Below are 25,823 nucleotides of genomic sequence, written 5' to 3'. Positions count from 1 at the left end.
GCCTCGCAGCCCAGCGCGGTGCCAGCCCCGGCCGGAGGAGGGGGGTGACGTGCGGCCGCCGCAGGAGGCCATGGCGGGGGCCCCGCCCGCGGCGCCGCGGAGATTCCTCGGGGCGGGGCCTCCTCCCGCTGCCGCTGCCGCTGCCGCGACCGCGCCGCTCCTGGCCCCGCCCCTATATAAGGGACGGCCTCGGCGCGGCTCCCGGTGTGGCCGCCGCCTGTCCCGCAGCCGAGCCGCGTTCGGGCACCATGGCAGGTCAGTGTGCGCCCGCCTGGCCCGCGCCGCCCTTCGCGAAGGCCGCGGGCAGCGCTCGGGAAGCCGCCGCGCGCTCCGGGCCGCGGGATCGGGGCGGCCGCGGCTGCGCCTATTTTTAGGCGGCCGTCGTGGCGGCGAGCGGGCTCCGGCCGGTGGGGGCAGGGGCTGCCCGCGGGGGGGTCGGAGCCGTCCGGCCGGGCACCGCCGTGCGGTTTGAGAGGACGCGCACGGTGCCCGCTCGCTGCGCGCCCGCCTCGGTGCCCTGCCCCGGGCTCCGTCCCCGAACGGGAGGGATGTAGCCGGCGTGGCGGCGAGCGGGATGGGCCGGAGGGGCCACTGTAGGGCTGCGGCGGCTCACAGSGGAAAACCCGGCCCTCTTCTGAGACGCCAGAGAGAACTTGTGACTTCTGTGATTTTGTTAGTTTGCAAAGAGTAGSTCCTTACCGCTACTCGGCTCTCCGAGTACGTCTCGCTTCTTTCTTCCGGCTTTTCCCCCCCGATTCTTACCTGCAGTTGTCRGCAGAGTGAGTTTCATTTTCAGATTTGGAAGCCTGCAGTAAGTCTGCCTCCCCGTGCATATCTTGATAAGATGCTCTTGTCTCTCTAGGAATCCCGTAGTCAAAAAAAAAGTTCAGACGTACCGGTACCTAGCTCGGAGAACAGGGGGAAAGGCAAACACTTGTGAACTCTGGCTATGCCTGCGAGAAAGTTTTCAGGGAACTTTTTAAATGGTCTGGGGTAAGCGCTTCAGTAACCGCCTGCGCACCGTCGAATGAACTATTGCCCCTAGCTCAGACTTCCAGGATGCTCGTGGGTGCGTAAGAGCTAGCACAAAGAGATAGTATCTGTCTGGCAAAGAGATACTGTATAGCTTGTGAACTGGGCGGCTTAAGAGGTCTCTGAAGTAGCGCGGTTTTGTCTGGATAAGTCAATTAGGAAGCTGTGCAACTGTCTCTTGTGTGGTTTTGCAGACGTACTGTCACCGAGAGTTCATTATGTTTCGGGTCTAACAGTGGTCGCTGTGTGAACTGAGATTCTGTGAAGGAAATGTTTAAAGAGAAGGGGGAAAAGACCAAAAGGGAGACCCACGCAGCTGAGATAGATACCTGTCCTTTAGGTAGAATGGACTAGACTTCTGCAGATGTAATTTCCACAATAAGCAGCAGCCGGCCTTGCCAAAAGTATGGTATAGCCTCATGTACTTATGATTGGACTTTAGAGAAGACATAGAATAGAGCGTAGTTTAATCAAAAATTTGGAAGGCTCTGCTGACTTGGATGGTCTCCAAGTTGACAATATTCACCTCCCGTCAAGCAATTGTCAAGTTTCATCCTGGAGCTGGGATGCTTAGCCTTTACTGCATCATTAATTGGACTATATTTCTTTAAAGACCTTGTGTGCGAATATTCAGTTTCAGCAAGATGAGGAGACAGAGTAGAAGTATAACTGCTAGTGGGTGAGTGAAGAAAACATCGGTCTTTCAATGGCAGTGTCACTTTAAGGATTAGTCTTAGACGCTAGGGAAAAAAGCAAACAAGCAACGTTCAGATGAATGTTGGGCACAATCGCACTTTGTCTGCCCTGGATTTTTAGTGAGCTGTTTGAGAGTGTCTAATAGTGTAAGACTTTMATGTGTTCAGTAGTAACATGCAAATTACCTACTGAAAAATCCTGTCCTATTAGGAGGATGTTCATACAGCTTGAAACAGTATATGCTTGCTCTTTAAAAAAAGTGTGAGGTTTTTCTGTAGACTTRCTGAATATGAACTAGTACAAATAGGCAGCTAAAAGTGAATTGAAACAAAATATCTTTATTCCTGGCATTATAGAAGCTTTTTTGATCTTTGTGATCGACCACTATAATCTAAATCCCTTGGGACTAGTTGGTTTTGCTGCTAAGCAAAATAGAAGGTTTTGGTCTATAGATCTTACTAACCAGGTTTGCAGAGCTTATAGGCAATTGCGGTACATGACTTTCTCCCGTAGGCTGTTATGGGGGTATTAAGTTTAAAAGATACTGATGATGACTAAGTTCTCAACTCGTGAACTTAGGAGTTCTGTCAAACAACAATTTTTCTGAAAGGAGTCAGTGTTTTAATCTTACTACTGAGCTTCACAAGTAAGCCTTTAGGTGCCCAGAGCCCTCCTTAGAAGATCTGACACCATCCGTAAAGAAAAAAAAACCCAAAGCTGCTACAACAAATTTGAATATGAAAATCCACTCTTGAAATTCTTAGGAAGAAACTGCTTCGTTGATAGTGTTGAAAATGGATTGGTAGAAAAGAGCGTGCGTCATAAAGTGATACGACATTGAAAGGAGGCTGCATGAAAATAGTCGATAGTRCGCTGAAGAACTACTATAAATTACTTGTCTGCTTTCGTCCCACTCTGACAGTTCAAAACAACGTGAACATTTTAAAAATRCAAATCTTGTATTATATGGCCTCAATAACTAATATATGGCAAAATAATCTGTCTTAGCTATTTTTAAGATACAGCTGGAGCAGAAGATGATAGTACTTCTCTGCTTGAAGAGTAAAAATTGTTCCTGCCAGTTTTAAATTGCTCTTTTTATTACTACTTACTTCCCATTTAAATCTTGCATTCTTCTCACAGAGCTGCAATTGTGGGTCGCAGAACAACTCATCTGCAAAATCCTGAGCTAGCAAAACTTAAAACTGTTGTCTAAGATATAATTCAATGCCTACTKTCATTCGAAAACGAAATGGAAGTTTTACACCACTGTAGCTTCAGGGTTGAGAGCTGAACCTAGAGAAACTCCACAAAGCCCTACTAACTTTAGGCCAAATGCGAGCCCACAGACTCCAAACACTTTCAGCCTAACAACCTATTAGTGGCCAAAGTAAGGCTCTTCAGACTTTTTGTATTGTCTCTACATGTAGCATGACTTATTTACTCTGTGGGCAAATTTGAACTCGTGTTCTCTTGGCAACAGTCGTAATTTTGTGGGTCATTTTACTGCGTTTTGGCAMGTGTCAGGTTGCTAACGGCAAATACAGCTATGCAAGTAATCTGCTTCATTCACTCACGTAGGAAGGCACTACACACTGAGTTAAAAGGGCCTATCTGTGAGGTATCAAAGCATGATTACCTAACAATACTAAGTTTCTAATGTATCTGTCTCAGAATAAAGTGGTGGATYGTGCCAACCTGACGGAGTTAATTTCTTGCAGACCAGTCTTTTGTGACTCTAGCCACAAATGACTCCTACGTGAAAGGAGCGCTGGTACTCGGTTCGTCCTTGCAACGGTACAGAACAACAAGGAAGCTGACAGCACTCATAACTCCTCAGGTCTCAGATCTTATGAGGTAAGGTCACTTATAAACTTAAAACTGCAACAGTTCAGGCTGSTGTGCGGGTTGAAAAATTGAAGTTAAATTCCTTAATAGTAACTCTTCAAAGGTCTGGAAGATAAACAGCTTATTTCGACAGAATTCAACTTACCCATACTATCTAGAGTTCTGTAAGTTCTTCAGACATGAAACAGCTTGTTACGTTTTGGTGTGATTTTTTTTCTTTCTTTCTTTCTTACAATGAGTTAGAGCTCTAAACCATGACTTGATATTTCAGCTGGATATTTGCTCTTTTGAAGTCCGGCTTAGATTTGTCAAACAATACTGTGATAATGCCTGTGCATTTGTTAGTGCTGTGTATGTGCATGTGGAGGTGGGAGTAGGGGATTGGTATTCGTTTTGCAGAAGTATTCCCGATTRAGATAATATAACAGAAGCTCTCTTGAAATGTAGCAGACATTTCAAATCACTCTTTATCACGGGAGAAGAAAGCAAGCAGAACTAAAGTTGCACCGAGTATGTCAAAGTAGCTCAACAGAGGCATCTAACAAGGTCACCACCGTACAACAAATGAAATTAACAGGCAACTGCTTCCTATGGTCTCCTTAGAATAGTCTCACTATGGAATGGATTCTCTCTCCACATGTAAGAGGGTAAAAAAAAAGACACACAAACAAGRAAACATTTAATGACTATGGGAACTACAGACGATACGTCCAGATTCTTTACATGGGGAAGTGCTTTTGAAAAGACTTCTCAATATATAGAGAGACAATAGAGAGATGGCTCAAATAAAAAAAAATAAATAAATAAAAAAAAAAAAAAAGTGACTCTCCCTGGAGTCTCCTGGCAGCTAAACATCACGTTAAGATGTTGCGTATAGGAATGTCCATTCCAGCCTGCTAGGTGGTTCTTTTAAGAGGAATCCTAAATGTACTTACGTGCTACCACAAGCCAGCTAGCGTTATGCCCTTAGACCGGTGATGCCTACGTACCGTACCGGCTGTTGTAATCGGAAGTTGCTTTTCTCACCCTCTCTCCCTAACRAGGTATGGCTTAAGTTCAGAAGTACTGTCCGCACCAAACCGTCAGTATAAGGACTGCCTTGCAAGGYGGAGTTCTAGAACTCATTTACAAGCTCTGTGGCTCATGTTGTACCGGTATTTGCTGAGCATTCGAGATACATTGTGGAATACTAAGACTTTACAGATGTTTCCTTTTTTAAACAGCACAGGCACCGYAATCTCTTGAACTAATGATAATGCTCCATGGATGATAAAGCAAAGGTTGGGTATCTGCCACAAAATTTTACCACGTTGCCTGAAAGTTTATCACTCTTTAGTGAATATGATACTGGCTCAAAACATTGCTGTACCCACAGCCATGACTAGGTCAGTGTTGGAAAGATTTTATGGGATAAAGAAAGTTTTAGCAACTGGGTCTAGTCAGATGTCTCAAACGTCCCTGATGTCACAMATCCAGAACCGTGTAAGTATTGCATAAACTCATGTTTCAGCTGTTTAGGATTCAGCTACTGTCCTGCTCGAGCTAGTCTGACAGCTTCCCTTTCTTAATTGCCTGCTCAGAGTAGACAGTTGCCAAAAACCAGAGTCAGGATGAAMAAAAAAAAGCCTTGCGGGAAGGTTGCGGTAAGCAGCTGTGACTTACTAGACTCGATAGTGATGCAAAAAGCATTGTTGGTGGAAGAAAAAACATTTCCGTTCCCCGAAATGTGCCCRTTACGAACCGGAAAGGCAGCCGGGCGTACTTGCGCATTCCTACGTAGGCAGTCGACTCTTACGTCTGTTCGACGAGAAATGTTGCTAGGTTCCCTGTTATTCCGCTTCTCTTTACAGAATCTGTCACGTGGTCTGTTATTGGAGTAACGCTAAATGTTGCCAATTGACTCTTCCCCAGGAGAGTGCTGGATAAAGTCTTTGATGAAGTCATATTGGTAAATGTCTTGGATACCGGGGATTCAGCGCACTTGGCGTTAATGAAAAGACCCGAGTTGGGTGTCACGCTAACAAAGCTTCACTGCTGGGAGCTGACACAGTTTTCAAAATGTGTTTTCATGGATGCAGACACAATGGTAAGTGGCTGTGTTTCATGACACCTCTTAAAGACGTAGTATTGGGACGGTTGGATTTTTTTCTGTGGGTTTTTTTTTTTTAAGAGTAGGGGTATTCAAAGCCTTTTACTAGATGSACTAGAAACAGTAAGAATTTATGTGCCTTTTAATCGAAATTAGCTGCAATGAAGTCTGTGGGGACTATTTCCTTAAAATAATKGTCTTCCATAAGATGAGCACTGATACAAGAACTTACTTTCATGTCTTAAGTTTGATGCCAAAATCCACTAAAATGTGATACCACAATTCCTAACCTGAAACCATTTTTWAAATTCATTTGCAATTAGGTTTTGTCAAATATCGATGAGCTTTTTGACAGAGAAGAGCTGTCTGCAGCGCCAGATCCAGGCTGGCCTGACTGTTTCAATTCAGGAGTTTTTGTTTACCGACCTTCCGTTGAAACGTACAATCAGCTGTTACAGTTTGCCACAGAGAAAGGCAGCTTTGATGGTAYGTATTAATTTGTATTTCAATGTAAGTTAGACCACAATAGTGACAGTAGTTGGGATGGCTCATTAGCTTCGTGCCTCTCGTGAGGACTCCCTAAGATRGAGTTCTCATTGTTGCTACACAAAAATGGTGTTCTTCTCAGAAGAAGAGGCTATCATAACAATATGTAGTAAAACTACTTTTTTCAGACTTCGTGAAATAAATATGGGTTGGCCTCCAAACTAATGATTGTCAGCATTAAGAGTGTAGAATAGYATAACRAGAAAACTTAGGCTGTAGCAATCAYGGTGCRTRCGTTAGCAAATGAAGCTCTGGTACTCCTGGTATGCTCCGGGCATTCCTAATGCTCAAGGCTTGGACGTTCTATACTAACTTAAGCTGCTACAGAAAAAGTAGTACTGGTCAACTTGAGCACAGCTTCAGAGAATCAAACATTTGAAGACACAGCTATCTCTTCATATGCTATGTGATGGCTTCCTGTCATTATAGGGTGGTGACTGTGTCTTTCCCAATATCAATTGCATGTAGCCTTGGCTGCTTCCCACTGTAAGTCAATTGGGATGTGCCACTGTACCAGGTTTAAGCTTGAGAAGCCAAGTTCTGCTGTCCCRTAAGTCTACTAATAATCTATTACCGTTGCAGTAAAAGCATATGTTGCTTGGAGGCTGCCATAGTTAAAGGCTTCAGAGTATCACTGTCTCCCCTTGCTTAATTTCATTATGTAACTACTGTGGTACAAAACAAAGTCTAATTTTAAAATCTATAGAAAACTGTAAATAAGACCGTAAAATGGAACTATCAGATAGAAAATAATTAGCTGGTCTGTTGATTTACTTTTCAGTATTCTGTGAAAAGTAAAACTTCAAGATGAGTGCTGCTATTTAATGATGTCTGTACCTTGCTACTGAAAAGGTATCAGCCRGTAGCATTGTGAGTGCTCTCAGCGGTTGGGTGCAAATTGATCACCGGCTGTGCAAAATCCATAGCCTAAGTCTGAATTGTTGCATTAAAGCAAACAAAACTCAAAAAAACCCCCACAAACATTCAAAAACAAACAAAAAACCCCAAAYRCAGCCCTCCCCGCCATTAAAAAACCCACCTAAAAGGCAAACCCGCTCAACCTAAAGAAAACCCCAAACKCTCATCTTTACGCAAACCGACCGTTGCGTCGCTTCGGGAATGTCTGAGACTCGGTGGTTGTCTCCTTTGAGCTTTGTGCTTGACTGCTAGCAGACCAGATCTTCTCGGTTGAAGGCCCCTGTCCTGTAAAAGAGTRGAACTGCTTCCACAGTATGTTTTCTGACTTGAAACCTAAAGCCATTCGATGGTGAAACTTCCACCGTGTCCTGAATGCAAAGCAATTGTTGCAGCACTTAACACRAAAAATAGTGGGTTAGTTGTTCAGGTATCAAATTTCTAGAACTGTTATWTGTACTTCGGCTTCAAAATTTCCTTAGTTTTTGTTAAATGATAGCACTCATCTGAGTAATGAGACTGTGGAGCCTAGACCATCTGTATAAGCTGCTGCCAAGCTCAGGAACTTGATAAGGACAATAGGGTTTGAAAATTAAATTGACCTAGAGAGTAATAAAAGGTTCTTGGAAACTTAGTAAGAGAAACATGTGAAGGGTCACCGCTTTTAATAGGACACGGGGATGCAAACTTAATGAGCTACCAAACTATGTGTGGTTGAAGTCAAGCTGCAAGTACTTTCTAGGGAATGGAAGACCCTCCGGAGTATTTTTTGCATGTAACAGCAGACAGAAGCCTCCTATGTAATCCTGTTGTCCTAAAATGGCAGAATGATGGCTRCTTATATAGACATCTACTCTGTCTGTCTAGACCTCACCTTTCTAGTTAATAAAGAACCTGTCCTGCACCTGCTCTAGATACTATCTAAAAGTGGTGGCTGGGAAAGAAGAGTTTGGTTTTAAAAGAARTCTGGTAGTACTGCTACCTTAAGAATGTTCATATTGCTTTAGATAATCCTCTGGGTCTTTAGCTTGGGATCCAAAAAAGTTGCTTGTACAGTCTTGCTGTATTGTATCTYCACAGCTTTCGTTGTCTGCTTTGGCCCAAATGCGTGCAATCTGAAAAAAAGGCCGAGTATGTAAAAYAATCCGAGCGAGAGAAAGTCCTGTATAGTAAATTAAATACGTTGTTGCTGCCCCTTCTGTTCTCTTGTGATGGACACTTCTTCAAAAGTGCTTTCCTTCCTTTATGGGTGGAGAGACAAGTCAGAGGTTTGAAATTACTGGCCTGAGTCTCCAGGCAGTTTCTCACTCTGCAATCTGCATGTATGCTGACAGCTGTAACAGGATACCTAGTATTTATATTTGTCAGTGTACCGTCTGTACATCTAASTTTATGCCCAGCATCTAGATACTTCATTTGCAAAAAGCAAATTCTGTTCGAACAGCACTGATGGTGTAAACCTTAATACTGCCCTAAAATCAAATCATAGGCCAATAAAAAACTTTTTGCTGACTCAGCAGACTGACTGCTTGAGAAAATGAAATTTTTAAATAAAACATTGTCTACYTACTAAGCTATCCATTTACTTCCACTTTAGTAATGCTACTTGTGAATGCAGYTATAGGTGAAAGAATACAGCAGGTGAAAGTTGGAGGAATGCTTTTAATCTCCTTGAKAAGAGGAATTATTACCAGTTAAAGACTAATTGTATTCATAGCAATGAAGAATGAATGGATATAAATAAGTATGTTTTTACCTCTCAGTTGCTGCTTATTAACGAGTTTGCTCTAGCCTGAAGGTTACGTTTATTTTTTTTGTTAGCTAATCTACTACTGGGACACCAAACAACTTCAGACTCACTTAACCTTGTAACTGAGAGGTGACCCCTCTGCACACATAYTGATATCCTCATTTTGTGGTTAGTTGGGAACTTTTTAGTGTGGAACTAGGAATAGTTGTTGTCTGTTAAAGGATTTGATAGAGTTTTACTATAAGAGTTGTCGCCGAGACTGCATGTGCTTTTCTAATCGGATCGGTGTGGAGGTAGATGCGTCTGGGACTGCGGGTCTAACGGGCCACTGGTAGCCCAACTCGGGAAGTGAGATGGTGTTGGTCGTGCATCTGTACGCATAAGTAATGAAACTAAGCGTTGCCATTTGATCTTGTGAGCTAGTTTTCCTGAGGCTGAACTCCGCTCGCTTGTCCCGTTCTGTTGCAGGGCTTTTTTGCTGCCTTATGCAGATTGAACTTATGCYGTAAAAGAAACGGAATGGCAGAGTTCGTGAGCGGCTTCCTATCTTTTAACAAAAGTAACCCCGTACGTACTGTTCCGTTCTCTGCATTCTTTGAATACTCAAAGGCTGCAATATTCACGGGGTTGTTCACAAATAGAACTTTTGTGCTCTACGCTACGCTTGTACTGGGCATGACAACTGCATTTACCGACTCGTACTCAGTGAAGTGACTGAAAAAGATCCTCAAACAGCTGTCTGATGCTTGTAGCCTAWTCATGCTTTCTTTTTTAGGTGCCGATCAGGGGTTATTAAACACCTTCTTCAGCAGCTGGGCAACAACAGACATGAGCAAACATCTACCTTTTATTTATAATTTGAGCAGCACTTCTGTATATTCCTACCTTCCAGCATTTAAAGCGTAAGTTGAAAACTTCAAGAAGATCTTCRGCGCTTACATAAACTAATTTCTTGTAACAGAATGAACGGGCCTGATGTGAGCTTACACCAGTTTTCTAGGAGACTGTCAGTGCCACTCGATGTAAAATAATTTCTTTTCTTAAAAAAAAAAAAGGTTGACTTGATGTAAGTCAAATGAATCGTCTCAAATGCAGAGAGACAGTTGTATCTGTGACTTAAAYCGCTCATCCCTGATGATAACACTGAAGTTGATTTAGAGTAAGCACATTTGACAGGTCACTTGCAAAAGGAAGAACCGCTCCTCCGGTACGGGAGACCGTTTAGTACAGTGCTAACCGATGGCAGTAGGCTCTTTAATCAACTGGAGCTGAACTTCAGCATGTCACTGGTGGTATCGTTCACACTTAGATAACTTGCCCTTTCCTTACTCAAATTACTTAGGGTATTTAACAACYGGTATTACAGTTTCATCTAATCGACCTATACCATTCAAATAAGYGTGGTGAACATAGATTTATTTCAACCTAGAATTCTCTTCTAATAGTCTTTCTGGACCTCTGTCAGTTCCTTAAGTAATGGCAAGATGGAACAAAGACTACAGCCAACCACATACCATTGCATGTTTCCTCTGTGGCAAAAACTCTATCCTCCCTGGCTAGCAGCATTAGTTTGGCGTGCCAGTAAACRGTATGTCAGAGGCAGGATTGCTGCGATAATCGAGGGCTGCGGGGGTGGTCAGTAAGAAGGGAAATCGAAGCATTGTGCAGAAACTCTTTACCTATTATGAGCTGCAAAAGTTGGAGGCAGTGGGGAAAGTGCCAATTGCACAAAAACAATCTGATCTCTSAATGACATCAGGTTACTAGTGTCTAAAGCAGCAGCTAGCATAAGCAGGACTTGCTGGCTTAATATCAAACTATGTCTTGTGATCAGAATACTGTTTGGAATCTTGTCGTGCTAAAAGTGGAAGGCTTATTTAAAGAAACATGCAAGCCTCAGAATGACTAAGTAGCTGGATAACATTCGGTAAGCTAACATCTATTGTAAAGTATATCCTTTTTGTATGACTGGCTGTTGGTCATGTGACCTTAATTTTACGCAAATTGCTTTCTTGCTTTACTTGTTGCCACRAAAGACTAATTGGCTCTGGGGGCTCCTGACAAAAATTGCCTTTAACCGAYTGAATCGATACCTTAACTGAATTCATCGGTCCTTCAAAAGCAGAATGCTGGAAGTGCGGCCCTTGGAAGTGAAATTCCTTGCTCAATTGATGGAACAATTTCCCTTGGTAAGATCAGCAGCCATACTCCTGATAATCAGCAGTTGGAATATAGTGAAATTTAAACCTACTGACATCAATAGCTAAGTTTTTGCGGCTTTGTACAGCGAGACTAGATTTCACAGCAGTCTCAGTAATCCTTTTTCCAAAGGAAAATGCCAATTCATGACAAATGCTCGCTAACTTGAATACATTGATGAAGGACTTTTCTGGGAGATAGGGAAAGACAGATTAGTTGCTGAGGCCAGTGTGGRCATAAAGCTTCCTAACAGTTGAGCTTAAATGTCAAAATAAAATAGTGCAGATCCAGAAAGTATCTAGAAAGCAGATACTGAAAASATCGTAGAAGCCTGGCATCTGTTCTGACCGAAGCGGACAGGATACTAAGGGTACGCTTCTTTTGCAGTAAGTGATACTTCCCACACATTCTATTCTCTAGCTTAAATAGCCTTGATTTTTGAGCCGTGACAAGTTTTTTCAGAGCAGCAGCAGCCWACGATGTAGAAAACTCGGGTTGTTTAGTACTGTGATAGCTAGTAAAACTAAGTTAGTCCCCTTACGCCAAATCTCAGCATTTGGGTTTTAAAGTTAAAGCCCGGTAACTGACCTCTTGAAGACACTTTTTTTCTTGCAGTTACTTGGTSTTTCACACACACGTAAGTCCTCATTCTGCAGAAAGATCAGTCGTATTTGAAACGTCGAACACGAACATTGAAATATATAGCCAAGGACCTTTAAATAGCGTGAAACCCACTCCCCCACCCAAACGCATACCGCATTAGGTCGAATATTCTACAGCTTTTGAAACGCACATGTATTGTCTCCATATATAAAACTCCTTAAATGCCTGAGTCCGGGTCAAAGTGACCACCATCTGCTTAATAAAACGTTAGACAAACTACTTTGACATTGCTAACCATTTAAGTCGTGTTACAYTGAGAAGAAAGCCTAATGTGATACACATTGAACTAGGTGAGATAGCCACTGCTACTAGAGAGACTGGTATTGCTCGTTTACAAAACTGAATCAAGCTGAAACCTAGGTCTGGTACTGTAAAATAATGGGATGAATGTTTTCTCTTTCAATGTAAAGTTCTTTACTTGAGAAGAGGTGCATCTCATCTACACTTTAAATGCAGAAGAACATACTGGTAACAATTAGAAGCTAGAAGTTCATATTGAAAATTGAGTTTAAATGGTTTCAAAACCAAACAGAAACAACCCATCACCAAACCCATGCATGGTAACCCTGAGGTTATTTAAGAAGTAAGGGCTGTCTAGCAAGACCCTGCTGCACCAAGATCAGGAGTGTTCTGGAATACGTGGGTTAAAACAGTTACTGTTTTGCAGGGACAYGGTCTTCTTGCAGCACAGCCTTCCAATGATCCATTTCTAGAGTGTGTACACCAAAAGGGTAACTCTTAACACTGACCCATCTCCACATAATACTTGTAATGCTTAACTCTCCAGCTTACTGACTTTGGAGTAGAATCTTTTTCACTTCTAAAACCAGTTCCGATTGCAATGGCTGCTTGAGACTGCTCTCTCCTGAGCTATGGACATCACCCTAAAGACTTGAGTTGTCTGTAAGTATTTAAATAGTCCAGACCATTAGGTTGTGGCTGTATCCAGAGTAGTGTAACGTAGAATTCAGTTTGCATTTTTTTCTGTTGTATYGCAACGCTTTCCAACCCAGTAGGCATTGGCATTTTGATAATTTAGCATTTAGCCTCTTAAATATATTAATATTTCTGTTTTCCGGTCAAATACGGAAACGGCAGGTTAAAAAAATAAAATTATTTCTGCCAGTCAAAACTTGTTTCCTAGACACGTGTACAAACTAGCTTCTAAAATTTTTCTTTCTGACAGGTTTGGTGCGAATACTAAGGTGGTGCATTTCCTGGGGAGCACGAAGCCGTGGAACTACACGTACGACTCCAGAACGAAAAGCATAAAGGGCAATATGGACGACCCTAAAATAGTTCACCCAGAATTCCTCAACATGTGGTGGGATACCTACATAGCCGATGTTCTACCATTACTAGAACAGCACGGATATGTTAAAGAAATTACCACAGGAGTAAACGTGGTACGTGCTCTAATAATCTCGTACTTCCGTACCTAAGTATGGATGACAGATTATTTACCATTGCATCGATTTCCCTTCCCACTGTCTGCCTCAAAGCATGGGTCTGGTTTAGTTTGTGGGATGCAGAGGGTTTTAGTTTTGTCCTTTTTAAGCTTGGAGTAAATAATAATACAAAAGAGAAGCATGCTAGACCGRGCTTGTACATAGCTGTATGCCTGTCTAAAACAAACCACGTAGGTAGTTAATGTTGCATCGGATATTGTACTGTAGTAACTTCTTTGGTGTAGTAACTTCTTTAATTTATACGGAGAAGGGCCTAACTCTTAATGTGTTGCAGCTAATAAGGTTCCCAAGCAGAAGAAACACAGTTCAGCATGCAAATATGTACATACATATGCATGGTGAATCACGTTTAGGTAAGCCTAGGATAACTAGAGAATCGATCCTTACGTAAAGTGGCAGTGATGAATGCCAATACTTATTAAACCCAAAGTAATGCTTGTAACTCAAGTTCTCATTCACAGACTTTAGTACCCTGCATCTGACCGCAGACTTCGTAGTCTTACCTTAGTACATGGGCCAGTTTAAGTTCTCAGCCTTTCYATGACCAAAGTTACTGATTTCTTAGGATGTGCTTCTCTCGGTAACCTCGCRTCTTTCTAACAAACTGTTTGCAGCTATCGGGCTTGGTTTATACTCTGGCTTTCTCTTGTGGCTTCTGTAGAGAGGTATGAAGAACRTAAACTTTTTTGCATAGCTATGTGCCTAACATAAAATAACCTTTTCCTTTTTTTCCCTTGCTAACCTCTGTAACTCTGCTTTGTTATTGTGCTAGGAAAGCTGCACAATCCCTGCCCGTTGGCAATGCATGCTACTTTGCATGATAACACCTACTTTGTTGTCCCGTTCTATGGCCCGTTGCTTGCTTTAGCCGTACAAAGTATTTCTGYATTTTTACTCTGCCTTTCCTTTTAGGCAGAAATTACAGAGGCGGTGTCCCACGTATCAGTATCGCCGGTAATACCAACCGAATCTTCGGAAGAGCGCAAGGAACGATGGGAACAGGGCCAAGCTGACTATATGGGAGTGGATTCCTTTGACAACATCAAGAAGAAACTCGATACCTACCTTCACTAGAAATGCCTGTCTCAAACAGTGGTGATGCAAGGACTTGTTCCAGAACTAACAGCTAGAAAGGTATAGATGGTGGTCAGTTACACTTGCAAGTAGCTTGAGGAAAAACTTCTTGGCTGAAGGCCTCTGCAGTGCTACAGATGAAGACTGAGCAAAAGCTAGGAAGCRGAATCCTTGGGCCACCTATTACTGCCCCATTTCCAAATCTGCCCACTAGATAAAACCAGGTATTTTCAGCTTAAAATTTCGTCTGTTTTGATCAATTGGCTCAACATATTCTTAAACTGGGTTTGTTACCTCATTAAGGTGATTAGCATTGATTCCTTTGCTTGCTGTTTTAGATGTAAAATCTAATTCATGGGATTGCTCATACACTGGAGTGGTAGCCATTCTGCTTTACCATAAATGTATTAATGACACTGGGATATATACAGTTGTAACAGTAATAGCACTGCTTTGCTCTTCCAGTCACAATTGCACTGAAATTTTGACCAGGTTCTTACGCACAGTGCCTGCAGCGTGGCAGAATGCGTTTTTCAGTTCTGTATACTATGGGACTAGTAAACTTAGTTTTATCTGTTCCTCGCAATGTTGCACTTGATACAAAAATAAAAAGTTGTCATGCATTTCTGTCTTCCCTAAACTCTTGAGCAATTAAAAAAAGGGAACTCCAATGCAGTCTAACTAAAATGTTCCACAGCTATTACACTTAAGCTCTGCTAATGCTACTCAAGCTGTCATTAGCAAATGTCCAGCTTTCAGTTTGTAATTATTTAGAAGTACTTAGTAATTCACCAGGGAGCCGTTTAGGGTCAATCCCCTTATTACCTTGCCGTAAGTATTGGACWGAGCATTGGAGGAAGTACCTGCTGAAGCTACTTGCGTTACTGACTTGAAGTTTGGGAAGAAGGTATCTTTCTTTCAAGTGACTAAAGAAAYGGCATCCCTAATGTAAGCCCTGCACACCAAACTTGGTCTTAAACGCAATGGAGATACCACTTTGGTAAAGAAAGAATACGTAGCTGCTTAAGTACCTGCTCCGATTGGGGAAAACTACTCTTTCCATGTGTAAAGAGAGTAAAAGAAAGTGCTTTCCTTGCCACACTCGGGCTACGTGTACTCCAAGACACACAGAAAAGCATTACAAATAAAGCATGCTGATGACAGAGATTGGCTGTTACCTGTACTAAGGTTTAGATCTATCCGTTAGCCAAAAGTCTAAAYGGAACAAAATTAATGTTCTTTGACAGCTATACCCTGTACTACTCCAGAAACACTGAGAAAATACTACTTCATTATTTCACGATAGAGGAGGACTTTGGCTGGAACCTAGTGATGGTGCTAAACCTTTAAGCTAGAGACAAAAYAAACAACCGACAAGCTCTCACCATTAATTGGTAAAGCAGAAGACATAATACCAGTATAACGGTTAGTCTGTTTTAACTTGTTTTCACTACTTAATTGCTCTAAGATTAGTTGGTCACCATTTAGGAAAAATGCTGAARGATGAGGTCCGTACCCAAATAGCTTGTAGCTACTTGAAAGAACGTAGTATCTGAGCTGCCAGTTGTAACTAGCCCTTTCCTGTATGGTTTTTTCTTTTGCYGTGTTTTTGTTTTTATTTTTTTTAACAGATAAATTTGAAGTTGTGTGAAAGCAGGAAGGATTACTAGTGGCAGTCTGTAATGACGAGTATACTTTATCAAACCAATATTGGAGAGTTCTGCATACTCACAGAATACTCTACGGAAAATGATAAAATACTCCTTTTAAGCTAAACAGTCTAAATTTTCTTACCCTTGTCTGCATTCTCACTCGAGAATAGGCTTCTTTTTAAGCTTAGTTGGAGACAACCAAGAAAGCATAAAAGTATGATACTTATTACCTGCTTGAAAATTTGGTTCAGCATGTACGTTTTGTTACGTTAATACAATAAGATAAGGAGAGATGCTGAGTAAGATGAAAACTGGCATGTTTACAGTTAACAAATACAGTTAGTGAGGAAAAAAAAAAACCTGTAAAAATCATTGTGTCGTGGCCTCTGTAACTCAGACTATGATCAAGTGTTTACCCACAGCCACAGGACAGCGAAAGGTATGACATCTATACCAAATTCTATGCAGCTTATTTTCAATAAAATGACCTTTATGTCATTATTTGCCACTACTTCCTTCACATTTGCTGCATGCAGCTTCTGCAGAAAAGCGGAGATCCCTTTTTATCATTTGCAATAGCATCACTTGATACATCCAGCAGGTTTCTGCTATAAACTGAGGTTACTCAAAGTAGCACTGTACTCTGAACATCACTATTCAGAAGAGTCATCGCACTGCTTAGATTGCAACTCAAGTGTTGGAACTTCATTTGCTTTTATGAAGCCTACAATCTAAAGTGTTCCTTAGATGGTCACAACTTTTTTCWGTGCTCAGCTCTTACCTCTTTTCTCTCAGATACATTAATGGCTTCCTTGATAGACCATTGTACTACMGTCAGTAAGTTATATTTGGCTTTGGTACATGGAAAATAATTATCTGATACAGAAAAATTATACTGGTAATTGTTTCCAGTTCTTTTCATAATCTTAACTAAGCCATTCYGCATAATGTCAGCACATTTTTACACAGGTAACGGTGTAGGCTTGACTAGCCATAGAAATGGTTCTCTTCCCTAATGTGAATTTTTAACTTGGGAAATGGAAATAATAAAAACCAGCTAAATCTCTACGTCACAGCTGCAAATTATTCTTCCAGTTCTCTCTAAATATCAAAATCTGAACTGGAAAAACCTAAAGAAAGCTTAATTTATGTAAGCTCTATGCAAAAAAACTCAAAAAAAAAACCCCACGCAGAAGCCAAATTCGGTCGGGTTTAACTCTGTTTTCTTTGTAATTTTGACAATTTTCCAGTGACAATCAGATACCGGGGTTCATGCTGTCTTCCATTGTTCGTGTCCTCGTAATTCTTTCTCTAACAGACTTAAAGTACACCCCTCTCCATAGCTAAGGTGCTGGCTCTCTGAAAACTGCATCAATTTGTTGGTTTGCTTATTTTTATTTCCTTTCTCCTTTCAATAGCTCACTTTCTCCAAGTAGCAGACGTCTCCTTATTTCTCATTCCTTTTCCATTTTCTGTGTTTGCCATTCATCTTATAATCAGCAGGCTGGTATTCTCAGGCATAGGAGGAGGCAAAAGGCTCTACAAGCAAATTGGATTCTGTTTTGCTGCTGCCAAGTACACTTCCCAAATCTAAGCAGGACCCAGATATAGCAATCTCTGCCTCCAGTTCAAAGTCTGAGCATTACAGTGAAGGGAGCAGAATGTTAGGTAAGCCCATATTGAAAGACCAGAATCAAATGGAAAGAAAGGAGCAGACAAGGATATTCAACTACTGCTGAGATTCTTCACTGCTGTTTATTGCTCTGTGGTATATGAACATGTGTAGTTTACCAAATTCTGCCTCTGTAAATCAAGCAGCATGCAAATCAGCATTCCATTAAGACAAATGTATGGAAGTGAAAAACGGGTAATTTTTTTTTTTTTTACAAGAGGAAAAGCAGTGCAGGAAAACAGCTGAAAGCTGTGAAATAATTTGTTTGTTTCAATTTATTTTGCTAGGGCTAACTCATTCACTGACATGTGAGTGGATTAGATTCTACTTTCCATATAGCACAGTCTTACTGTTCAAAGTGTSTCCTGAAATTACTAGATAGCATGCTGTTAATAGATGCCTGCTTCTAGCATTTTATCYAAAAAACCTTTACTTTTACAAAAATCATTGGAGTTCTGTTAAGTGAAATATTAAAAAGAAGTGTTTCACAAACTTAAGTAATTCCTTTTTACTWACTCGTAGCAAGTAATTAACAGAGGAGCCCCCTCCTGGTCCTAATTTTACTATTATTCAGAAATAGTAAGAAATACCTTAAAATTTTGGATTAAATACCATCTTTGGACACAGCCTGCAAAAGTAATAATTTCTTACAAAGTGTCACTGACCACCTTTTCTGAAACAATTCAGATGATGTGTTTGTTTATCAGGCAACACTAAGATAGGAACATTAAACAAATTCATACCTAGAGTTTATTCATTCCTTTATTTTGTCTGAAGGAGAAGACAYGTTCTTTACCCTTCATTTCCTTTTCACTTCCAAAATGAAATGAAACACTTCCAAGTTAGAATGCATGAATATGCATTTTGGTTTTGAGGGATCTTTTAATGTGCTTAAGCATTGTACTAACGAGCAACCTTTTGAAGAACTGAACGCTGGAAAAATTTCAGCAGTTTGTGTGCTTCTAAATTAACATTTAGGAGCAAATTCCTTTTTATAATTTATGTGAAGAACTTACATTTTGAGCACAAATACACCAAAACTGAAAATTACCATGGGACATGTAACTTGAAGAGATGTATTATCCAAAACATTAAATACGTTATTTATGCAGAATACCACATGATCAAGCTATAAATCAATCAGAGCCTTAATTTCTTCAATTTTGTTTTCTTTTACTTCACTTGTGGAAGACTTTTTGGTAGCGAAGGTTCCTGCTGCAGGAAACAGCTTTTCTTTGCTACTTTTATTAGAACACAACCTGTCTTCAATTTTCAAAGTAATATTTTTGGGATGGGATATTAACAAGGCAGGCTAGCTGTTCTTCCCCTGCTAAACAAGCTGCTGTGATAATTACAAAAGCATTCTACATACCTTCAAGATAATGAAGACTGAGGTGTACMACTTTCACTCTTTTCTCATCAGTCCAGCAAAGGAAAAGCAAATTGCAGTGGTTCTAGGCCTTTCTGCAGTATCTTGTACAACGGATACTATATTTTACATTGGAAAATATTAAGAAACCTGAGCCTCAGAGGAGCATCTGTATACTTGTGATACTCTCACATTAAAGGTTTGTATTTCTTCTTAAAGGTGAGAATCCTGCAGCTATGATTGTGTTTAAACCAACAAATAATTCTTTAGAGTGCAGGAGGGAGAACGTAATCTATGGCTGGATAAATGTTCCTCCCTCGCGCTGTGGTATTGCACCTCTCGGAGAAGGAATGCAGACCTCCAAGCTACAGTTCTACAGTAAATCCACAGAATCTGAAAAACTGGTTACTCCACCGGTATTTCTGCTTCTTAAATCCTATTATTGCTGCTAGTGCACTTCAAGGAATGCTAATGCATGACTGAATCTCATTTGGCACTGATTATTCAAAAGACCGTAAAGGACGGTGTGTGCCCACCGTGCCTTCATCAAATACAAGTGGTGAACCMACCAGTGCCCCTTGGGACGGGCCCCATCTCAGGATGGCTCCCAGCAGGACGGGAAGATGCCGCTGGGTGCTGTGTAATGGCTGCAGCCGTATTTAGCCCTGGATTGGTAGGTGTAACTGTAGATGACTCGGTGTTAGCAATGCTTAGCTTGTTTCCTTACAACTGCTTGCCACAATACAGTGAAAGCGTTATACCTAATCTGTTATCCTCACGGAAGATGAAAATTCTCTTGCCATTTCCACAAGTATTCAGGGAATTGTTAGAAAAAACCAGCAGTCACACTAGGTGGCATTATGGCAGTGTCGGTCCCTTCCGACTGAACTGATGAGTGCAATACATACAGAAACAATATTTGTGAAGACACATTGCGAATCACAAAAAATTTCTTCCACGGCAACTTCTCTATATTCTTACTCAAATTTAATATATTTCATTTATTAAATAAATAACTTTTGTCTACATGCCGTTTCTACGCTGACCTGATGTCCAAGCTGGTCCCTTTTCTTTACTGTTGGTGGTGACAGATGCCCAAGGCCAAAGCCAKACTATTATTTTCATTTACTCTGTTTCTTTTGAGTGCAGAATTTGTTTCGGTTTCCAGCTGCCAAAAAATTTGGACATCACAGCAGAGGAGTAAACAGTGCAGAAGGCAGGCTCTTATATAATGACACAACACATGAACTAATTTTGTTAGGAATGTAATTTGCGTTTTTATTCCTTACAAATAGTTCCGCATTTCTGAGTGCTTTAATGAAAGGGAAAAAAACTTCCTAAATTTAGATATTACTGGTCTCCCATGACCACAAGAGGTAACCTCAGACTAATGTCTTCATTTGCAAATAAATCTTCAATAATAACAGAGGAGATTAGAGCAGACAAGCACTACATTAAATATATGCTGACCCTCAAATTCCGCTTTGTGGCTTTTGAAGTTCATTAGCCACAAATAGAAAACCTCATTCAAAAGTATCAGAAAGAAAAATAMGTAAGGAACAGAGAGCATATGCTACACTGTAAAGTGTCACGCCGCTCTGTTAGTCGTACTAACAGARTGCGTTCTTTCCACTCACAGTAAATAAGGGGACAGCACAAAAATACAGTGTTAAAAAGATGCCAGGGAAACACTCATCAGTGTGATTCACTCTCAGAGGGGCTCTCCTTCTACCTGTTAGGAAAACACCAAAGGAGCTTCACTTAKATTAAGCCATAGCATTGTGAACAACCCATTACTCCAGGATCCACTAAAAACATTTGGGAAGCTGCTGTCAGATTTAATCCAACTCCACCCGCTTTCGGACACAAAAGCATTGTAGTTCAGGACCCTGCTCRGTTGCTTTGGAAACAACGAATTGGTTCCCCTCTTTTCTTCTGTGCCATTGACCCATACAAATCACCCAAGGCAAACCCCGATTCTCTAAAGAGAAAGTAAAAATGTTCAATTTTTCTGTGACAACAGGAAATAAGTATATTAAAATCATGACCTCTGCTTTGAAATGAATGTTTAAAATTCTGTTYCATTTGAGAGACCTTTCTGAAACACTGTAAACCCAGAATTTATTTAAAGTAATATGAGTTCTAATTACTTCAAGGGATTTTCTATCAGTGACAAGGAAGTTGTGAACTGAGAAATAACCGGACATTTAGCAGCTGGACTATTCCTCTGTAGTTCTACCAAAGCATGCATGAAAGCATTTACCTGAAGTCAAATAAAAGCATTTATCTCAAGTCAAATAAAAGCATTTATCTCAAGCCAAATAAAAGCCGCTTGTGGCACTCTTGCCCCGCGCCGGGAGAAGAGCAGCCTCGGCCAATCAGCGGCCTTCCCTCGCGCCTAGTCCGCGCGACTAACACCCAATGGGAAGCCAGAAGCGGAGGCGAGGGACCAATCAGCGATCCTCGCTCCCGCGTGGCCGCGCGGGTAAGGACCAATGGGGAGCCAGCAGCTGAGGCGAGGGGTTCGAGGCGGTTAACGGTCGCCAGTTGGTGCCGGACGGTCGCGGCGGTGGACGTTTTGTGGTGTAGCCGGAGTTCGTCACCTTAGCAAGGCACCATGGTGGGAAACGGGCTACTTGCGGCTGCGGGGGGGTGAAAGGGCTTTTGGGAGCGCTTCTGCTGTGGCACTTCAGGGGCGTTCGTGACGGGACGTGCTCCGGCAGGACTTGKAGGCAGTCTCTGCTTGAAGTCCCCGCGGTAGCTCTAAGGCATAAGGGTTGGGGAGGAGAGAAATTAGTGTTAAAGTTTATTAACTTTAGGGGAGGCGAGGCATAGAAAGCGGCCGATGGCTAGCGAGACGAGGTATGTGCGAGGGAAGCCTGTTCGGAACAGGCACTTCCTGCGCGAAGAGGCGAGGGGCGACCTGAAACCTGACCGGGGCGGCGGGCAGCTGGCGGAAGGAGCATAGCGGCCCCCGGCCGGGCCTGTCCGCCGCTTTCGGGCCGCCTTGACGCGTGAGGCTGCGGACGGCGCAGCGCGTGCTCCGGGGAGGGCGGCGGTGAGGGACGGGGCGCGCGCTGCGTGCTGCGTGCCGCGTGCCGCGTGCCGGGCCCGTGCTGGGCGCAGCCAATCAGGGGAGGAGGTGTGGCCCGGGGCGGGGCCGCGGGGGCGGGGCCGCGGGGGCGAGAATGTAAACGCGGAGCGAGTACTGCGGCGTCTGATGAATCTAGTGAGGAAACGGGAAAAAGCAGACAGCCCAGACAATTTGCTTTCTCTTTTCCACCTCTGCTTTTTTTCCAGGTTCACTGTAACAGCAAACTAGAAAAGCAGTTTATTTCCATCTCGGGTGTAATAGAGTTGAGGTATTGGGAGATTAAAGATACATGGCACAATGCTTAGAATCACAGGAGCTAGCTAAAAGGGGGCAGATGACATTTCATTGGGACTCTCAGACAATTTCACATAGGAATGAAAAAAAAAATGCGAATTGCTAGGGCCTAGATACTGCTATGCCTATTATAATAGAATGAATATAATATACTGAATGGTCCCGTGCAGGAAAGATTCTTGCAAGTTGCCAAGTACCATGGTCTGGTAACAAGCAAATCAGGGGGATATTATATAAAGATGTTTTCCAAAAAACTAAAAGAAGGTGGAAAAGAGACTAGGCTGAATATTAAAAAAGGAGTATATATGCAGCATCATAAGGGATAATGAATTTGCATTCACCTGTGTGTTCATAGAGACTATGTTGTCTTTAGGATCTTCCAATATTCTCCAAGTCAGCGCAGGCCAGTGCCAGCAGCATGCAACTTATTCCCTTAAATTGTCACTTAGAAGAGCAAGCAGGGAATATTGCAGCAGAGAAAGGTCTTGGAAGGTACAACTCAGGGGCAGGTAGCTCCATGTCTCATTATCATTCTGTTTTTGCTTTGCAGCGTGAATGCATCTCCATCCATGTTGGTCAGGCTGGTGTTCAGATTGGCAACGCCTGTTGGGAATTGTACTGTCTTGAGCATGGGATCCAGCCTGATGGTCAAGTACCTAGTGATAATACTATGGGACGTGGAGATGATTCGTTTAACACTTTCTTCAGTGAGACRGGAGCTGGTAAACATGTTCCAAGAGCGGTGTTTGTGGACCTAGAGCCAACTGTAGTTGGTACGTACCCAAMATTAAAGGTCTTATGTGAAAAAGTGAGGGCCCTTTACAGATTCCCAAATGTCTTTTTTTGTTTGTTTAGAATACTACAGACTTTAAAACGTGTGTCTGGATGCTGTTTTAACATTTGAGGTTATTGTAATTTGAAAGAAATGAAATAATGGTCTACAGGTAACAATATCTGGAAAACAACATAACTTTTTTACAGTCTGGATCATCTTTACAGACGGCTGCRCTGCATACAGAGTTTTGAGTGCTATCCATGATGTCTGTACCTTTAGTGTAATTTTCTGTGTGATCTTTGTGTTCCTTGAGTACAAATACTGCTTTGTGTGTGCCTGACGTTTACTCCGAAACAAAGGGACGGAAGTTGCGCCTACTATTTAGGCTAGCCAGACAAGCTCTGTGTAGTTGGAGATGCTGTCTGCACTCTTGACGTGTGTCCTTACAGCACACACAGAACTGAATAGATCAAATTTATGTGGTATTTTGGGGTTTTTTGTAGATGAAGTACGTACAGGCACGTATAGGCAGTTATTCCATCCTGAGCAACTCATTACCGGGAAAGAAGATGCAGCCAATAATTATGCCAGAGGCCATTATACCATCGGAAAAGAAATTGTTGATCTCGTGCTAGACCGCATTCGCAAGCTGGTAAGAATTCATGCTGCAAATYAGCATTTAAAATAATCGATACAGCTCTATAATTAGCCTTATTGAGGGTTTGCTTGTTTTTTGCTGAGAATTTAGTGCATAGTTAAGTGTTGAAAACAAAACAAAATCAACCTTTTATTTCCTTGCTTGCCTTGCCCTCCCTTTAAATAAAAATTCAATCAGTTAAACCAGGACCTTTCAAGAACRCTGTAAAACTAAAAGACATGTGACAGAAATGCATTTGAATGATTAGTTTAAGACTGATTTCTCCAAAAACGTCAATAACTTTTTTCTCCCATTTTTTTTCCACCCTGTTACAGGCTGATCTGTGCACAGGGCTGCAAGGCTTTCTTATCTTCCATAGTTTTGGAGGAGGCACTGGTTCAGGGTTTGCATCACTGCTCATGGAAAGGCTGTCTGTTGACTATGGCAAGAAATCTAAACTGGAGTTTGCAATTTATCCAGCACCACAAGTTTCCACTGCTGTAGTGGAGCCCTACAACTCAATTCTAACTACCCACACAACATTAGAGCATTCAGACTGTGCCTTTATGGTAGATAATGAGGCCATTTATGATATATGTCGTCGTAACCTGGACATTGGCCGTCCTACTTACACAAATTTAAACCGATTAATTGGGCAAATTGTTTCATCCATCACAGCCTCACTGCGTTTTGATGGAGCCCTCAATGTAGATCTGACAGAATTTCAAACTAACCTGGTTCCATACCCACGAATCCATTTCCCCTTGGTAACATATGCTCCTATCATCTCCGCTGAAAAAGCGTATCATGAGCAGTTATCTGTGGCTGAAATTACTCACGCTTGCTTTGAACCAGCCAACCAGATGGTCAAATGTGACCCTCGCCATGGCAAGTACATGGCTTGCTGCATGTTATACAGAGGTGATGTTGTGCCCAAAGATGTCAATGCAGCCATTGCCACTATCAAGACTAAACGTACCATTCAGTTTGTGGATTGGTGCCCAACCGGATTCAAGGTATGTACGTAGCCTTTTAAGTGCTCGATACCTAAATGATTAGGAATTGTGTAGTCTTCAGATGTTATGGTCATGCTACAGTATTGTAATGTCCCTGTTGGGCATTTTGATAAAGTGCAAAATACCTGTGAACTATTTTATTTATTTGTAATCATGGCGATTTTTGATTGTTAACAGAAATGAGTTTTTAAGCCTTAGCACTCCTAAGGAAAGTTCTCATTTGCTCTCTTGCAGGTGGGCATTAACTACCAGCCTCCAACTGTGGTGCCAGGTGCTGACCTTGCCAAGGTGCAGCGGGCTGTGTGTATGCTGAGTAACACAACTGCTATTGCAGAAGCATGGGCTCGGCTTGACCACAAATTTGATCTCATGTATACTAAGCGTGCCTTTGTGCATTGGTATGTTGGAGAAGGGATGGAAGAAGGAGAATTTTCTGAAGCCCGAGAAGATCTGGCTGCCCTTGAGAAAGATTATGAAGAAGTTGGCCTAGATTCAGTAGAAGCAGAGGCTGAAGAAGGAGATGAATAGAAAACTAAAGCCTGGGAAAAGCTATTTAAAAAAAAAAAAAAAAAAAAAAAAAAAAAAAGAAATTGCAGAACCCTGTTTGTTTCAAATGTGTTTCCAAATAAAGTTCCAAACATGCTGCTGCTTTTTCTCTTCCTCAAGATTAATGTGTGTATTCATAGAGGAAGGACCACTTGAGATTGCAGATTTTGGTAGCCGACCTGTTGCCTGCTTTAGAAGTGGGAAGCGGTAATTTTTATCTTCCTACATTGGCCTAGTTATTAAAAAAAAAAAAAAAATCTAATGTCCTCTTCCGATACGGTCCTAGGACTAGAGCTTAAGAGACACACGAGGCAGCTCAATCGTAGGACACTGCTTGTGTAAAAAGTGCCGACYCAGTTGGTTAGAGCACGGTGCTACCACCACCAAGGTCACGGTTTCAATCTGCACRCAGGCCATTCGGCTAAGAGTTGGATGCTGTGATCCTTGTGAGTCCCAACTCGGAATATTCTGTGAAGAGCTGTTGTTT

At 41.9% G+C, this 25,823-nt stretch overlaps 2 protein-coding genes across 3 annotated transcripts; both read left to right on the top strand.

Moving 5' to 3' along the window:
• GYG1 (glycogenin 1) lies at positions 1 to 21,302 on the top strand. Of its 2 annotated transcripts, XM_057385191.1 has the most exons (8): positions 1 to 255; positions 3,450 to 3,585; positions 5,488 to 5,662; positions 5,989 to 6,151; positions 9,652 to 9,778; positions 12,925 to 13,144; positions 13,822 to 13,872; positions 14,120 to 21,302. In XM_057385191.1, the coding sequence occupies exons 1-8, from the start codon at positions 249 to 251 to the stop codon at positions 14,279 to 14,281; spliced, it is 1,041 nt and encodes a 346-aa protein (XP_057241174.1). In that variant the 5' UTR covers positions 1 to 248; the 3' UTR covers positions 14,282 to 21,302. The 2 variants fall into 2 exon arrangements, with proteins under 2 accessions (XP_057241174.1, XP_057241173.1); XM_057385190.1 differs by lacking the exon at positions 13,822 to 13,872 and having other exon boundaries at positions 135 to 255; positions 14,120 to 21,298.
• Positions 21,303 to 21,479: 177 nt separating this feature from the next.
• On the top strand, positions 21,480 to 25,445 carry LOC130584923 (tubulin alpha-3 chain-like). The gene is made up of 5 exons (XM_057385189.1): positions 21,480 to 21,594; positions 22,913 to 23,135; positions 23,641 to 23,789; positions 24,110 to 24,790; positions 25,025 to 25,445. The coding sequence occupies exons 1-5, from the start codon at positions 21,592 to 21,594 to the stop codon at positions 25,316 to 25,318; spliced, it is 1,350 nt and encodes a 449-aa protein (XP_057241172.1). The 5' UTR covers positions 21,480 to 21,591; the 3' UTR covers positions 25,319 to 25,445.
• The last annotated feature ends 378 nt before the right edge of the window (positions 25,446 to 25,823 follow it).

This window comes from Malurus melanocephalus, unplaced genomic scaffold, assembly GCF_030028575.1.
Source record: "Malurus melanocephalus ecotype Western Australia unplaced genomic scaffold, MMel_1.1 scaffold_797, whole genome shotgun sequence".
Lineage (NCBI taxonomy): Eukaryota > Metazoa > Chordata > Aves > Passeriformes > Maluridae > Malurus > Malurus melanocephalus.
The sequence above is the reverse complement of the archived record's forward strand: the minus strand, read 5'-3'. Positions and strand labels throughout refer to the sequence as shown.